This window comes from Rutilus rutilus (assembly GCF_951802725.1).
Source record: "Rutilus rutilus genome assembly, chromosome: 5".
NCBI classification, from domain to species: Eukaryota; Metazoa; Chordata; class Actinopteri; order Cypriniformes; family Leuciscidae; genus Rutilus; species Rutilus rutilus.
In genome coordinates, this window is record NC_140213.1 from 44,681,601 (window position 1) to 44,697,378 (window position 15,778).

The following is a 15,778-nucleotide window of genomic DNA, read 5'->3' on the forward strand; positions in this document are numbered from 1 at the left end:
TTCATAGCATTGGTTTGTGCAGAAAGCACTGGAGCAGGAAGAGGAAGAAGAGGAAGAAACCGAATCAAAGCCAGACCCCCTTCATCAGCTCATCCTTCACTTTAGCCGCACCGCTCTCACCGAGAAAACGTAAGTCTCTCTGTCTTGACACAGTATTTCTTGTCAAGTCAACTCACATTTATATATATAGTGCCCTATTTTAACGATCTGAAATGCAAGTATCAAACGCGAAACGCAAGTAACTTTGTGGGCGGATCTCGCAAATCTAAAATGTTTTGGGCGTAACGTGAAATAAACCAATCAGAGCATCATCTCACATTCCCTTTAAGAGCCAAAAGAGGGATTGCGCTGACACAAACTGTTAGTAAATCTGGCTCTTAAGTCCTTGCTCTGATTATTGTAAAAAAATCGCATTATTGGTGCACATGTAAACGTATTCATCAAAGTTCATCAATTCCAAAACTACTTCAATGGCAGCTCTACAGAAGACAGCAGGTTTTTTTCCGTTCAATTCACTTCCAGTTATGTTCTCCTCCAATACTTTCAGTGCATTCAAATCGATGATATTTGTCAAGTCTCACATTGGTTTCCTCCCTACTGCAGTAAACTTGAAGTGGATCATCTGTACATGTCATATGCTGATATCATGGCAAAAGTAAGTGTGTAAACGTAACTTTTAAGATTTTGTTTTGTAGACTTTCATAGAGTGCAAGCTAACATTACATATCTCTCCCTGCAGAGCTGCCACATTGGTGAGGAGGACGAAGGGGGAGAGGAGGGGGGCGAGGAGCCAGCCTTTGAGGTGCGACAGGCAGAGATGGTATGGGGGGGCCTGGGGCTGGGGCCATGGGAGTCAGCGGAGCCAACAGCTACAGCTACAGCTCCTGCCACGCACTGAGTGAACACGTCCAGAACCACTGCACCCCGCACACTCCATGTCTCTCATCCTCTCATCTCTCTTTCTCCTTCTCTCTTTTTCTATACCTGTTGTGAACTGAGCTGTGCACTCCTTTGCTGGATCTGAGTCTTTGTCTCGTTAACAGTTTTATGTTCGTGTTTATTGCATGACTTGAGAGAGTGCAGAGAGATGGCTGCACACAAAACAGAACAAGACATGCTGAACACATCAGTTTTGACCAATTGTAGACCGATGATCTTTAAAAAGGAAGCTAACAGAGGTGTGAGTAGTTTTTCTAGCACTTTCCCCCCGAGCCAGGAGACCAATAATGTGAAGTATTTGCAAAATAGGCCTCAAAACTGCATTGTTGTTCTCTCTCTGGCTGCTTAGAGTAGTGTATTACTAGCGCTGTTGATGATATCTGGAGTGTGTGTTTGTGTGTGAGACTCAAGTTCGCACTCATACACACACTCAACGAACACCCTTAACTGGTCTCCTAATACATTACCAATCCCACCTCTCCAGAACCCTATCTTCTCTGAATTTGTTGGCAGTCGCCTGTAGTTTTACATTCCGTCTGCACCTTTTGTATCTCACAGCTTTAATGACCTACTAACCCTGAGGACTTTTTGACTTTTTTGTCCTTCCTGTTATGATTTAAATTCAGAAAATGTATCTTCACCTTCTCACCTCGCCACAAAAATTCAGGTTGAGGGAGTTTCAGTTGCTCCATTCCATAACCTAGTGAGCTAACTATGCAGCATTTTAAGGTACTGTATCACTGATAGCATGATAACGTAGGCTGTTCCAAAGAATAAGCCTCATAATTATAAGATTTATGGAAAAGGCTATTCCAAAAGACACTGCATGCATTGGTTTCAGTGAAGAAAAAAAGAATCATCCATGATAGATGACAATATTGAGAAATGTTACAGTATATAGTTCTACAAAAATCAATACAATATCTCCATCCAATAAAAAATGGACAATTTCAGACTAGTATAGTATTTGTGTGTGCTATGCATATTAACGAAATCGCATCCTCATAAAATAGTTACGCTTTCTGTGAGATCGGGTTGGAAACGCTCAAAACGGCAGTGGCTTTAGTTGTAAAATGTGAGCTGTTATTCTGTAATATTTATGTGTAATAATTTCTATAATTAACTATTGGTAATGGCTTCATCTTTCAACTAAAGTTTTTTTTTGCGAACTCTCCATTATTGTGTCTCGTTTACAAAACAAAATGCTCCGAACAAACATCAGATCTTCCGACTCGATCCGGGACGCCATTAAAATGAACCATCCACTTGTTTCCGACGCTGGGATCCTTCTGAAGTCTGTAGACAGACACAAACCAGCTGTTTAAACTGGGCGCGTCAAAGTAAGTCAGAAACTGAACGCACATCTGTATACTGTTTTAGTGTAGACAGCGTCAGTGATTATAATGGGCTCTATTTGATTTTGATGTGACGTTCACATCCAGTGTAGTAAATGTCAGCCGTTAAGCGACAAGGGCGGGGCCTATGATGTGACGATGTTTAATTATTCGCCGATGACTTGATCTGGAGACGGACATATGCAAATGTAGTTGATCGTGTGACGTCACAGATCCTGCAATATCAAAACGAGCCGATTGATTCAATAAATGCTTTGTTTATATGAGGAGGATGTTTTAAGCTCTGAGACTTGCAGGATGTTTTAATGGTACAAAGACCTCTTATATGTCAAAAGATCAAAGCAAATTTGATTTCTCATGTCATGACCTCTTTAATAGTGTTATCATAGAAACACATCAGGATGTTTGACTCGTCATCTAGTAATTATGGTAATTACGACATGGCATGAATGCTGCATAACTGTTATATGAGTTATATGAAGAATGTTTCAAGTGAGTCCCATTTGAGAATGCTTCCTTAGAAGGTTGTTATCCATCTAAGCTTGGTAGGTTTTGGAAGAGAGCTCAATAAAACAAAGCAAAGTTAAATGATGCCAGATTTCTGACATCTTACAGAATATGTGTGTGGTGAAGAAGGTTTTATGAAGGCTGACTGAATTTTCTGGATTTAAATCAGGCCTGTAATGTGATGACCTTCTGTGTCTCCAAAAGTGTCTCCATGTCTTCGTTTCAAATTGGTGTCTTTTTTTCTCTGTACTCACCAAAGACTACAGTAAAAGCCTGCACAGACACACACAAACACATTACGGAAAGAACACACTTGACATTTTCCATAAAAAAAAAAAAAAAAAAAAACAGGAAAAAATGTGATTCATTACAAAGATTTCCAATAGACTATTAAGTCACACATGTTATAGGACATGGCCTGGCTCTCAGGGCGGGGGTGGGAGTGGGTGGGGCTTCTTGCTGGGGTTGGGGTTTGGCGGTGGGACGCTTGGGTGCTTTTAGGGGTGGGTTCAGCTTAAAATAAGCGCTTCATGCATTCTATGTTCTTGTATAATCCTTTTTGTCAACAGGGTATCATCACCACCAAATTTCAAATGGCTAACTTCGATAATTATTCAACACTACAGAGAACAATTTCTTCAGTTTATTGTAAGATATATTATTATTGTGAATATGCTGTTGCCGTAACAATATGCTACATTAATCCAATATCCTAAATAGTATACCCTAAGACATTGACAATTAATGACGATCTCAGACAAGAATATTACTCCAATACTGCAGTATACTCATATGCTGTTATTTTTTAGAGCTCAGGGGCCGTATTCACAAAGAATTTTAAGGCTAAAAGTAGCTCCTAACTGGCGAATTTAGGAGCAACTCCTAAAAATAATGGGCGTGTCACTCGTAACTTTAGGACTCCTAATTTTTTTGACTAAGAGTAATTCACGAAGCATTTTAGCCCTAAAAGTAGCACCTACGTCTGGGACAGCTTAAAAGAAGTCGAGAGGACTCCTAACTCACTAAGACCTATTCACAAACCGCTTTTTGTGGCATTTCACGTTGCGATGTTTTGAAATGCGTATGCGGCGGCTACAGGAGCTTCCAATCGCGAGGGAACAATTTTGCATTGTAGGCATAACTAGGGATGCAATAACGCCACCAACAACAACCAAAACTAGGCTACTCATTGCATGTAAACTAATTGTAACGTTTCATTGTGGATCAAATTGAAATGTTCTTCTCTTTGCAAACGTAGGCAGAGGCATATAGTGACAGATTAATTCAATAATGTTGCAAAGATATTGCATCAATCCATGTTTCATTAGGCTACTAGGCTATTTGTTTTGCCTTACTCTTTATTCATTTAGGCTATTTATTCAGTTATTCATCATCTTCCGTCCTTCGCACTACTTGTGTAGCGCACGCATTCTCAGACCTGTCACCTGTCACTCATCATCGTAGGGGAGGTGTTTGGAATCATTCCCGCGTTACAATCATCAGCCAATCAATGTGGTCACTTCAGTCAAGCTCGTGCATGAGTAATGACATCATCCATAGCAACGAAGACTCACTCTTAGTTTAGGAGTTGTCATTTTTCTTTACTAAGAGTAGGTCTGAAAGGCATTGTGAATAACTTTTAAGAGAAAACTCCTAGCTAAAATCTTTTAGTGCGATTTAGGAGTACTCCTAGTGGTAAGATAAAATGCTTTGTGAATACGGCCCCTGGTTTGCACTGGGACGATTATATCATTATACCATTCAATAGATTTAGGGTCAGCAAGATTTCTTTCATTCAGTTGATCAAAAGAGACTTTGGTTTTTTGAACGTTATTCATCAAAGAATCTTGAAAAAAATGTATCACAGTTTCCTCAAAAAATCAAGCAGCACAACTGTTTTGGACATTGATAGACTGGAATAATGACTGGTAAAGAAACAGCTATTTAAAGTTATTTCACAGCATTACTTTTTTTCTATATTTCTGATCAAATAATTGCAGCCTTGGTGAGCATAAGAGACACTGAAATCCCCAAACGGTAGTATATTCTTCATATGATTATACATTTTTCACTTACTTTTAATAATAAATTGATAATGCCTCTCTTATGTCATACCCGGCTGCCGTGAGCTGAGACAGCAGTCGTGGTGTGAGGGTTTGTGAGAAATGTGGTTAAAACAGAGGGAAGAGCCAGTGTAACCTCACAGATGTGTCTCACTGTTCAGGGAGAGCAGGTCTGCTTGCTGTAGTCTAACGTTTGTGCCAGTCAGCAAACGTGAATGGCTCAAATAACGGACACATTACTAATAGCACTTGTGTTTTGGATGTAAAGGGTGTGTAAGATGTGTGTGTGTGTAGATGAATGAAGAAAAACAAGCATAAGTGCTGATTAAGAAGTAAAAACTTGTATAAACAACAATAAGTACACTACTTTTTCATTAAAGGGGTCATATAATGTCATTTTTGTACAAGCTAATATGATTCTTTAGGGTCTAAATTAAAAGTTTGTAATATACTTTAATTAAAAATTCTCATTCGTATTGTAAGAAAACACTCATTTTACCTGGTCAAAAACAGCTCTGTTTTCAGCACGCCGTTTAAGTGCTTGTGTCTTTAAATGATAATGAGCTTTGCTCACCCCGCCCCTCTGCTCTGTGCATACACCGTTTGTAATACAATAACACAATAACCATAACACGTCCTTCATTATAAACGTGGGATTATGAATTATATTGATAACGTCGTACAAAGAAAACATGCCGTAATGTACCCTGAGTGTAAAAATAGCTGCATTCATCGTGAAGCGTGCAAGCGATTTGCAAAGATTAATATAAAGATTAATATAACGGTCAATAAAACTTTACACTCACTTCAGTTCTTCTGGAGGAGCAGCAGGAACACGAATAGTTGGTACAATCCTTTTTTCAGGAGCAGCTTCTTAGCAAATAACCAACTTTTTACTGACCTCGTTTGTAAAGCAGTCTGGTGAAATGATTCGCGCAAACATGAAAGCATTGACGTTGATCGTGGGGAATATTCCCTTCGAAAACAAACTCAGCCACTGCGTCTTCAGCTGTACGGATTTAGGAACATCAAAATGACTGCTGTGTTCCTTATTACACCCAAGAACAGAACACCAGAATTGTTAGACGCCATTCTACTCAGCACTCCAGCTATCAACAATGAACGCGCCGCGCCGGTCGGCGCGAGCTATGATTGACAGCTCGGTCACGAGGGCGGGTCTGTGTTGAAACGCTGCTGTCAATCAACCATCGTGGGAGGGGCGTCGATTTTGTGACGTCACAAAATCGAACAGCTTTATTTGAGACAGGAGGAAACATATAAGAAGATTTTTTTTAAAAACACTGGATGGATTTTTATAATTTTATGATGGTTGTGTACAGGCACTGCCAACACACATTTCAGTACAATCAACTTGTAAAAGTGCATGTACCATTATATGACCCCTTTAAGAACTGTAAGACATTCAGCGAGAAACCAAACTCAAAATAGCTCTTTTAAACAACATCTTTACTAGATAAGATTTTCATGATCCTTCTTCTCATTTATAGTGTATAGTGCTTGATGTATGAGTGCGTGTGTGTGTGTTGGATGATCGTGGGCCAGGGGTGTTTAGAGCCTGGCATCATTCTGACTGGACTTTATTTCTGTCTAACAGGAGAAGGAGATGGAAAAGCAGAGGCTTCTGTACCAGCAGTCCCGTCTACATGACCGTGGAGCGGCGGAGATGGTGCTGCAGATGATCAGTGCCTGCAAAGGTGAACACACAATCAAAAAATAATATAGATATTAGTATATACATTAGTAAATTAATGTTAATATAGTAGCCTGGAAATCCAGACCTAAATTTGAAAGATTAATGGTCTGGCATCGACTAATGAAACTCGGCCAGCTCGAGGGGCGGCACCAAGCATGCTTTTGAAAATCTCACTGCAAGCAATTGGATAACACTACGACCAATCACAACAAGTTATCGCTTATCTACCAGAGGAGCTAACTGGGAGATTAGACTCTTGGCGTATCCGGTCGGCAAAACAGTAAAAACGCCCTTCTTGCAAAGGAACGATTCGAGCGCCGTCTTCTGTTCCTCTTTTAGAGAAAAAGTCAAGTCTAACTCATTCATTGTAGCGGCCAAAGCCGTTTCAAACATCTGGTGTTCATCCATAGCCATCTTGCAATGTTTACTAATGACTTCGACGTCACAGCGCTGTCGTCATCTCGCCTCTGGCCCGCCTATATCAGATAACCCGCTGTGATTGGTGCAGCTTGGATACAAGGGCATATTTCAACGCCATTACTCTACTTACATTATTCAACTTGTGCTCTCGTGAGAAAAATCTGGATTTCCAGGGTAAATATATAGCATGTCAATATGAAATGTTTCTTGAGCATAAAAATCGTCATATTAGAATGATTTCTGAAGGATCATGTGACACTGAAGACTGGAGTGATGATGTTGAATATCAGCTTTGCATCACAGGAATATATTGAAATAGAAAACAGTTATTTTAAAGTTTGTTCTATTTTTTTAATCAAGTAAATGCAGCCTTGGTGAGCATAAGAGACTTCTTTCAAAAAGATTATTAAATACTTCTAACTTTTGAACAGTACTAGTGTAAATGATTCTAGCTGATATCTTTACCAGTTTGCCTAGCAATCACAAGTTTGGTCAAATATAATTGTCTCTGGAAATGTGTCGTCTCAGGTGAGACAGGAGTCATGGTGTCCTCGACTCTCAAACTTGGCATTTCCATCCTCAACGGTGGCAACTGTGCTGTTCAACAGGTCAGCTTATAGCACTCTCTCTATCGCTTTAAATAATCTTCCTGTTTAATGCCTGAAACATGTTGTCAGGCTACACGTAAAACCTGGTTGTTCTCACAAATATTGCATGGACAGATAGTTTAAATCAAAGACTGTACTGATGTCTGTGACAGAGGATGTTGGACTACCTGAAGGACAAGAAGGATGTCGGCTTCTTCCTGAGCTTGCAGGCTCTCATGCAAACCTGCAGGTACATGACCATCACTTTTCTTTTATTTTATTATTAACTTGAGAAAGATATATATTAGTGTTGTCAATCAATTTTTTTTTCCTGTAATTAATCGCATTTAATCACACCTAACATTAATCACATTTTTATATTGTAATAATTTCTCAGTTCTCATCTCTAAATTAATGTAGAAACAACATAAACACAGTATATTTTAAATATTTGATCTATCAGGTAGGAAATATACAGAAATTGAATAAAGTTATCAAACACAAACACTTCACTGCATAAATTATTAATTACATAAAGATTAATCCTCATTAAAGCTACAAAAGTTATTTAGTCAAAATTAGAGTTATTTTCATTTTGTCTTTTTGTTCTTTGGTTAACATTAATGACAGACATCAGCAGGTTTATTAGATTATAATGACGTGGATTTAAGTTATTAAATCCTAATTAGTTAAATGCATGATTATATAATGTAACACTAGCCAAAGGATGACAGAAATATTCTTAAAGCGTTAAACTGAAAAAATGTTTTGCACGCGTTACACGTTAATTTTATAATATATATTATTTCTTTGACAATTATGTTGAAATATAGCAATATTTGTAACAAAGAGTGTCTTCTAAAGTGCTGCCTATATTGCAGATCAACAATATGACATACATATTGTGTTTTGTTTGTGTACAGTGTGCTGGACCTGAATGCGTTTGAGAGGCAGAATAAGGCTGAGGGTCTTGGGATGGTGTCAGAGGAAGGCTCAAGTGAGTCAGCATTCACACACCAGAAAACACATTCACGTCCCATTTGCATCATAATATGCAGTAAAATATTTTCAAAATTATTGTAAAGATTGTTGGTTTATCATTTGGCCACACAGCAAAAAATATATATTTCTTAATTAGTCTTATTTATAGTAACATAGAAAGAAAAACTGAATGAGATAATAAGACTTGTTTTCTGAATATATATATATATATATATATATATATGTTAAGTTTACTTTCCTTACCCCATTGCAATATTGTTTTTTAAAACTTATTTTAAGCATAAAATTAACAGGTTTATGCTTTAAAAAATAAAATAAAAATTGTTGTTGGTGTAAGAACAATAAACTTCATTATATATATATTGCTTGAAAACAAGTGTTATTATTTCAGTTTTGCTTCTGAAGTAAATAAATCTTAATTCTGCACTGAATGCATAACAGTTTTGTGTCCCACAGGAGAAGTTTCCACTGTGTTCGTGTAAGAGTGTTTAATGTGCATTATCTTTGTTTCTTACAGAACCGTCAAAGTGTATCGTTCATGTTAGTCTGTTTTATTTCCCATGCCGGAAACCTACAATCCAACAGTGTCCAACTCACTGCCTCTCTCTCTTTCTCTCCACCAACATCACTCCATCCCCACCTCCTTATATATGCCTCTCCTCTCTTCTTTCCTCCTCCTTTTTTTTCAGACCTCAAGCTAGAACGTGGTAAATAATCTTGCCTCTATATATTCATCGTCTCTCTCTCTCTCTCCTTCTGTCCCATCTCCTGCTGTCCTCCTACTTTTCCAGCTCTTACATTGTGAAAACCTCCTTTCGTTGGCGTGTAGTTTACCTGCATTTCATTTCGTGCTCAAGGGAACTTAAAAGATAACTCTTCAGTCATTGCAAAGGTTAAGGGGCAGCCAAATCCTTTATAGTTCTTTAAAAACAATATTCCACTTAATTATGCAGTTCTTATGATACGCTGATTAAATTCTGTTTTCTTGATAGAGTTTGTCCCGTTATGTTAGCAATGGCTGTAAAGTTTCTTTGTGCTTTGCCCTTGAGTGCTCTATCACAGATCTACTGTAACTCCCAACATTTATTGACTGATTGAGAGCAAAGAAAGAGACGTTTGTCCTTTCTTTTCTGATCAGTTTTCTCTGAGGAGATCACAGAGAACTATGGTGACCACCGTCACCGCAAACATGAAATGATTTGCAGATTCAGGAAACTCCCCCAAGTCTTTTATCCACTGAAATGAGCCATCTAGCATTATTTGAACCATTCCCTCAAATAATGAGCTGCCATGTTTAGAAGGACACAAGCGTCTGACATGGCACACTGTAGTACACCTTAGAAGTAGATTGTAGAGCAGTTTTACTAACTTTCATTAATGGTCATCAATAACACCAACAAAACCCTTCTTCCATTTAAATTTTATGGCGTTTGCCCAGATTTGCTCTCCATTTTAGTGTTGGTTGCTATTAATATTAGACATGATATTTGGAAATAATACCTCAAATCATGTTTCTTTTGAAAAGAGGTGTGCTCTTCTCAATGAACATGTGTGAGAACTTCTAAAGAATTTTTCGAGAATTTCACTTTTTTTCAATATTTTTACGAACTTCTTAGTGTTTATCTTAAGAAATTTCTTTCTTAAGAAGTTTTTGTGAATCCATCTGTCAGAGAAACCACTTAGCAACACTCTAATACCCAATGGAGGATCTAGTTATGAAATGGAGAGCATTTCAAGGTGAACACCTTAAAGGTTTAAAGGGGCTATGTGTAAGAATTTTCATGCATTAATCACATTTTTTTATTGGCAATGTGTGAACAGCTTGTAACAAAACTTTAAAAAAAAAAACGTTTTTGCTGGGAAAATCAAAAACGTTTTACTCGCCCTCGAGAGCCTTTCTTCCGTTCAGTGACACATGAAATTAATTCTTAATGTTGAGGATAATGCTGAAAGAGCCATTCTGTAATGGCAATGTGTCATGCAAAGAAAAGGGATTCATTCAAACTATAGTGTCACATTGTCAGATCTATATAGTCTATAGTCTCAAATATACTTTATAATCAAACTATCACAACAGTGTAATTTCCATGACCTCATCTGTTAACATGATGCTGGTGAATTGCAGAGCTGGTGTAAACAGATCCACATCGCTATGCTTTCTTAACAGCTTTTTTCTCAACGCTGTTATTTTTTTAATTTTTGTTACACTTACATTTACATTTAGTCATTTAGCAGACGCTTTTATCCAAAGCGACTTACAAATTAGGACTAGATTAAGCGAGTCATCATGAAGAGGCAAAAACAAAAACAACGCAAGAAGTGCTCAAGATACGAAGTTCAGGCATTATACAGAGTAGCATAGGCATGGCCATAAGTGAGGTTTTAGAGGGAAAGGGGAGGTTTTTTTTTTTATGTGGTTAAGTGCTCACGGAAGAGATGGGTTTTCAACTGTCTTTTGAATGTTGTCAGGGATTCTGCATTCCGGATGAGGGTGGGGAGAGCGTTCCACCAGCATGGAACTGTGAATGTGAATGTTCTGGAAAGTGATTTTGTGGCTTTCTGTGATGGAACCACGAGGCATCGCTCGTTGACCGAGCGTAGGCGTCTGGTAGGGATGTAGGCTTGTAGTAGTGAGTGAAGGTAGGAGGGAGCTGAGCCTGTGATAGATCTGTAAGCAAGCGTCAATGCCTTGAACTTGATGCGAGCAGCGAGAGGTAGCCAGTGCAGAGAGATGAACAGAGGAGTGACGTGGGCCCTCTTGGGCTCGTTGAAGACAAGACGAGCTGCAGCGTTCTGGATCATCTGTAGAGGTTTGGTTGCACATGATGGAAGTCCGGCCAGAAGAGCATTACAGTAGTCAAGCCTAGAAATGACCAGGGCCTGGACGAGAAGTTGTGTTGCATGCTCAGTTAGGAAAGGCCTGATCTTCCTGATGTTGTGCAGTGCAAACCTGCATGATCGAGCTGTCTTTGAAATGTGATCTGTGAAGGTCAGCTGTGAAGGTCAGCTGTTATTGAGAGGAAAGCACGTAGCACATATTCACATATTCATCTAAACGTCGAGTGGACGGCGTCCGGATGTTCGTTAACAGTATATCGCTGCTAAGGTATTTCCAACGTCTTTTTACCTCTAAACAAAAAACGAAAAAGAACTTTGCCGTGAGTAAATCGAGGTATTGAATCACGCTCAGTTTCTTGTACGTTACGTGTGCAGTAAGTTGCGGTCTGCAGTTCACTCACTGGCCACCGGTGTCACTAATAACAAGGGTTTCTGAATTCTACATACAGCCCTTTTACACAGTAACCGAAAGCTTACATTAACAACTTACTAATTAAACATTCATTCATGCTTTATTTGGTCATAATGCTTATATCCTACTTCCCAGTGCATCCTAAAACTAGATGGCCAAAATGCAATTTATGATGTCTGTGACAAAACAATAGTATTTTTATTAGTTAAGTAGGGCTGCACGACTGAAAAAAAACCTGACATTGTGATATTTATTGTGATAGGTTTTGCGAGATGAAAGCAATTTCACAAGATGACTTGAATAGCTCTATTTGTAGAGAATCAATCATTGTAGGATGTTTGGAGTAATTTTGTTGCAGAGTGAATCTGCATAGAAAATAATAAACAAATTACAAACGGATCAATTCCAAGAGGGTCCTATGAATAATACAAATGAAATAAGCAGTACTTTGTTTTTCAGGTAAATCTAACAGTATTCAGGTGCAGAAATTTAATAACCAAACACTGCATAGTCTTCACTGCATGAATTAAATCTAATTAATTAGTTAATTAATACAATTTATCTTTGTTAAAAGCTACAAGTGTAATTTTTTCTTTCTTTTTTGTTGTTTGATAAACATTCCTGACGAACAGCTGCTGGTATATTAGGCTGCTGTCACTTTACGAGGAATGCACGGATCCAATATAATGATACGCATCCGTTTTCTTTCTCAACTGTTTACAACACATAAGCGCCTGTGTTTACGAGGATACTCACGAGACATTTCGACTTCATTTTGTGTGCATGTGTCCATTCAAGCTCAAAAAGAAGAAAAAGAGGCATGAACACAACCTGGTGTGTGTGAGTTCCAGTCTTCTTGCACTTAATGTTTAAGCTGACAGGACTTAAAGGTGCATTAAGCAACTTTTCATGTTAAAAATACCCGTTTTCTAACCCATACATGCTTAAACAATTGCCTGATGGGCTGAATGAGCCCTTCTCTGATCACTGAGATTGTCTCTATAATCCTGTAAAGTAAAATAAATAAGAGGGATTCGGGCCGGGATTTTAGACTGGGCGTGACGTCATGCGCGTTCACGGCACGCTCACATAGCTATGCCTGGCAGGCTTGTGTATTCGCCGCCATTCTCCGTAGAAGATCGATTCTAAGAGACCGGCTTGTAGTTCATTTCAAACACCAACGCAAACTCCACGTAAGATAAAAAAAAGAAAACTTTTGTCTGTGAGCGTGCACACCTTTGGTTGCAGTTTCGCTTGCCGCCAGAGGGGGCATAGTTCTGCAAAAACTCAGAGACTTGCGCAATGCACCTTTAAAAAACACATGTAAATGATAAACTTTCATTCTATGATTGTTAAACTTTGCAGTTAATCCGCGAATCATATGCTTTCCGAACCGAGGGGAAGCTGGCCCGTTCGGATCATGAATCAACTACGATCGTTATACTTGACATCTCACATTGCTATATTGATGCTAAAACAATATATCGTGCATGCAGCCTTATTAGTCATAATAAATTAATTAAATGATTATATGTATATAAAAGAGATGTTTGGATGCAGTAATTATTTGTATTGTGTTGACATAGCATTGCACTGTCTCTGTATTTTTCTTGTTTTTTATCTAACCTCATTTCCAGATACTCACTATCGGACTGATATATTATGCTCTAAACTTGTGTGATATGTATTCTATGTTTTACTTCACATTTATTAATATCTTTGTATTTATTTTATTCTGAAAAGTAGCTTCATTTATATAAGATTTTACAGTTTTTTCTCCTCACAATGATATTTTTCATGTTTTATTCTTTCTTAGTAGTCGAATAGCATCTTCCTCTTGCTATATTCCTTCCTCTTGTCGAATAGCATCTTATTCCATTACAGATACTTCATAGCACATTACCCATAATCCACCAAGGCCCCAACTTCCTCTGGCTCATGTCTCCCCTCCTCTTCCATGTGTCTAGGAGTGCAGTAGATCTGTTTTGCATGATCGTGTGTCTGTGTGCTGTTTTTTGTTAAGAAAACTCTTCTCCATTTGTGTCCTCTGTGAAGATTTCACAGTGTTGTGTTTCATTTCTATGTCAGTTGTGTTAGTTGTCCATTTTCCATGTGTGTGTTCCCTGAATATTTCTGTACATGTTGATGTTTTTCTTTCAGTCAGTGTATTAATGTTTGTCCGTTCAAAGTAGTTGTACCATCAATATGTGATCTGTCAGACTCTGTGTGTTTGAATGTGTACATGTATGTATGTCTACTAGTGCTGTCATTCTGGGAGAGGGGAGGGCTTTAATCAGTTACTCTTTATTTTAATAGTCTCCTTTAAATATGCTGTTGACTATAAGCAACTTTGCACCTACATGTCAACTAACTCTCATTAGAGTATGAGTAAAGCATTAGTATACTGGTAGGGTTAGTAGATAAGTACTTGCAAAGTTAGAATCTCTGTTGAGGAGCATCAAAATAAAGTGTTAGTAGATATTAAAGGGATATTTCACCGCTGGAAAGATGAATGTGTATTTAAATTGGGTCATTTATGTGGTAGAAATGTGAAATTATTTTAGAAGTTGGTGCCTTCTAGACTGAGAAAAGCCAGAAAATGTATTTTTGGCTCATGTGGATGAAAGACAACAACTCCCAGAATGCACTTGCTTCGCTGCCCTACGAGGACACTCCCAAGCCACGCCTACCGGTTACAGAGGGCAGTATCGGGAGAAATGATACAACTAGGCTACTAGTCGACTGGAAACTGAAAAGACGGCGTTTTATCGTGAGATCCCCCTATGGGCGGGTTGAAGACATGCGGGACAAGCTCCTCCTACTGGCTGGAGTCTCTCGCCTCTGGACAAAAAAGCCTCTGATGATGATAAATGATGATTTTTAAGCGTCATCTGAGGTTTTTTTCCAGACACACAATACAGAAATCTCTCGTCTCAGGGGGACATGAGGGAGGGATGTACGGCCATTCGAAAATACTACCGGCTTTCTACTGATACCAAGCTTAATGCTAAACGGTGAAGTATCCCTTTAAGCAGACAGTCACTAATAGTTTAATGAGAGTTAGTTGACATGTAGGCTGTGTTTACAGCTGGTGTTAAGATGCGGTTTGTTCGATAGGATCACAAGTAGACGAGGGAGACACAAACCCTTTTAATCTGTCTCTTTTGTCCACTTTCAATCACTTCTGTCCTGATTTCTTCGAGGGGAGGGTCTATGGGTGTGTCAATGTATGGGCTTTTTCAGATCTTTAGATCTAATGGACGAAATAAGCTCATGCAATTTACATATGAATGCGCACGGAGACGACAAAAACACACGGAGAGCATCAGCTTTAGTTTCTGCTCTGACGGCCTCAAGACCAGCCGGACGCTGTGAGTGTGTGTTAGAAATCAGGAATGGTGAGAGAACATTGTGCTGGGTACATTTTTCATCTTCAAACTAAATCTGTCTTCAGCCGACGAAGTTTAAATCCCGTTTGCCTAGCTTGCATCCCGTAATGTTCAGTAGGCGGAGAGCAGACGGTCTTTTGTGGCTGTTCGAACACATTCGATCACATGAGCATTTAAACTACGAAAGCAATCCGGACAAACGTGTTTTCAACTACCTATTGGTCGGAAGTGGACAAGCTCCACATTTTAGACTCCGTTTACACCTGTATTTAGTGTTGTCTACTTGTGATCCGATCAACCAAAACACATCTTAATACCAGGTGTTAACAGGGCCGTAGTTGCAACATTAATTATAGTCAACAGAAAGTCTAAAGGGGAGCATAAGTGCTATCCTTTAATCTGTGGATTCAGTGTGGACGTCAGGTCTCTGCCTCCCCTTTCCACGTTTGCTGGTCTGCTCTGCAGTAAACAGCTAAACCGATGTGCCACAGCAGGTCTTTGTGGTTCTGCTAACATGCTAATGGGAGCTGAAGTGCTATGAAGTGATTAAAC

At 38.8% G+C, this 15,778-nt stretch overlaps 1 protein-coding gene across 1 annotated transcript in view; it reads left to right on the forward strand.

The window, feature by feature from the left end:
• The window catches only part of ryr1b (ryanodine receptor 1b (skeletal)), a 113,138-nt gene that overhangs the window by 77,168 nt on the left and 20,192 nt on the right, over positions 1 to 15,778 (forward strand). The window contains exons 78-85 of the mRNA XM_084408481.1: positions 23 to 129; positions 604 to 655; positions 740 to 820; positions 6,480 to 6,579; positions 7,527 to 7,606; positions 7,759 to 7,835; positions 8,509 to 8,582; positions 9,277 to 9,294. Coding sequence (XP_084264607.1) covers positions 23 to 129; positions 604 to 655; positions 740 to 820; positions 6,480 to 6,579; positions 7,527 to 7,606; positions 7,759 to 7,835; positions 8,509 to 8,582; positions 9,277 to 9,294 — 589 coding nt within the window. The remainder of the gene's footprint in view (positions 1 to 22; positions 130 to 603; positions 656 to 739; positions 821 to 6,479; positions 6,580 to 7,526; positions 7,607 to 7,758; positions 7,836 to 8,508; positions 8,583 to 9,276; positions 9,295 to 15,778) is intronic.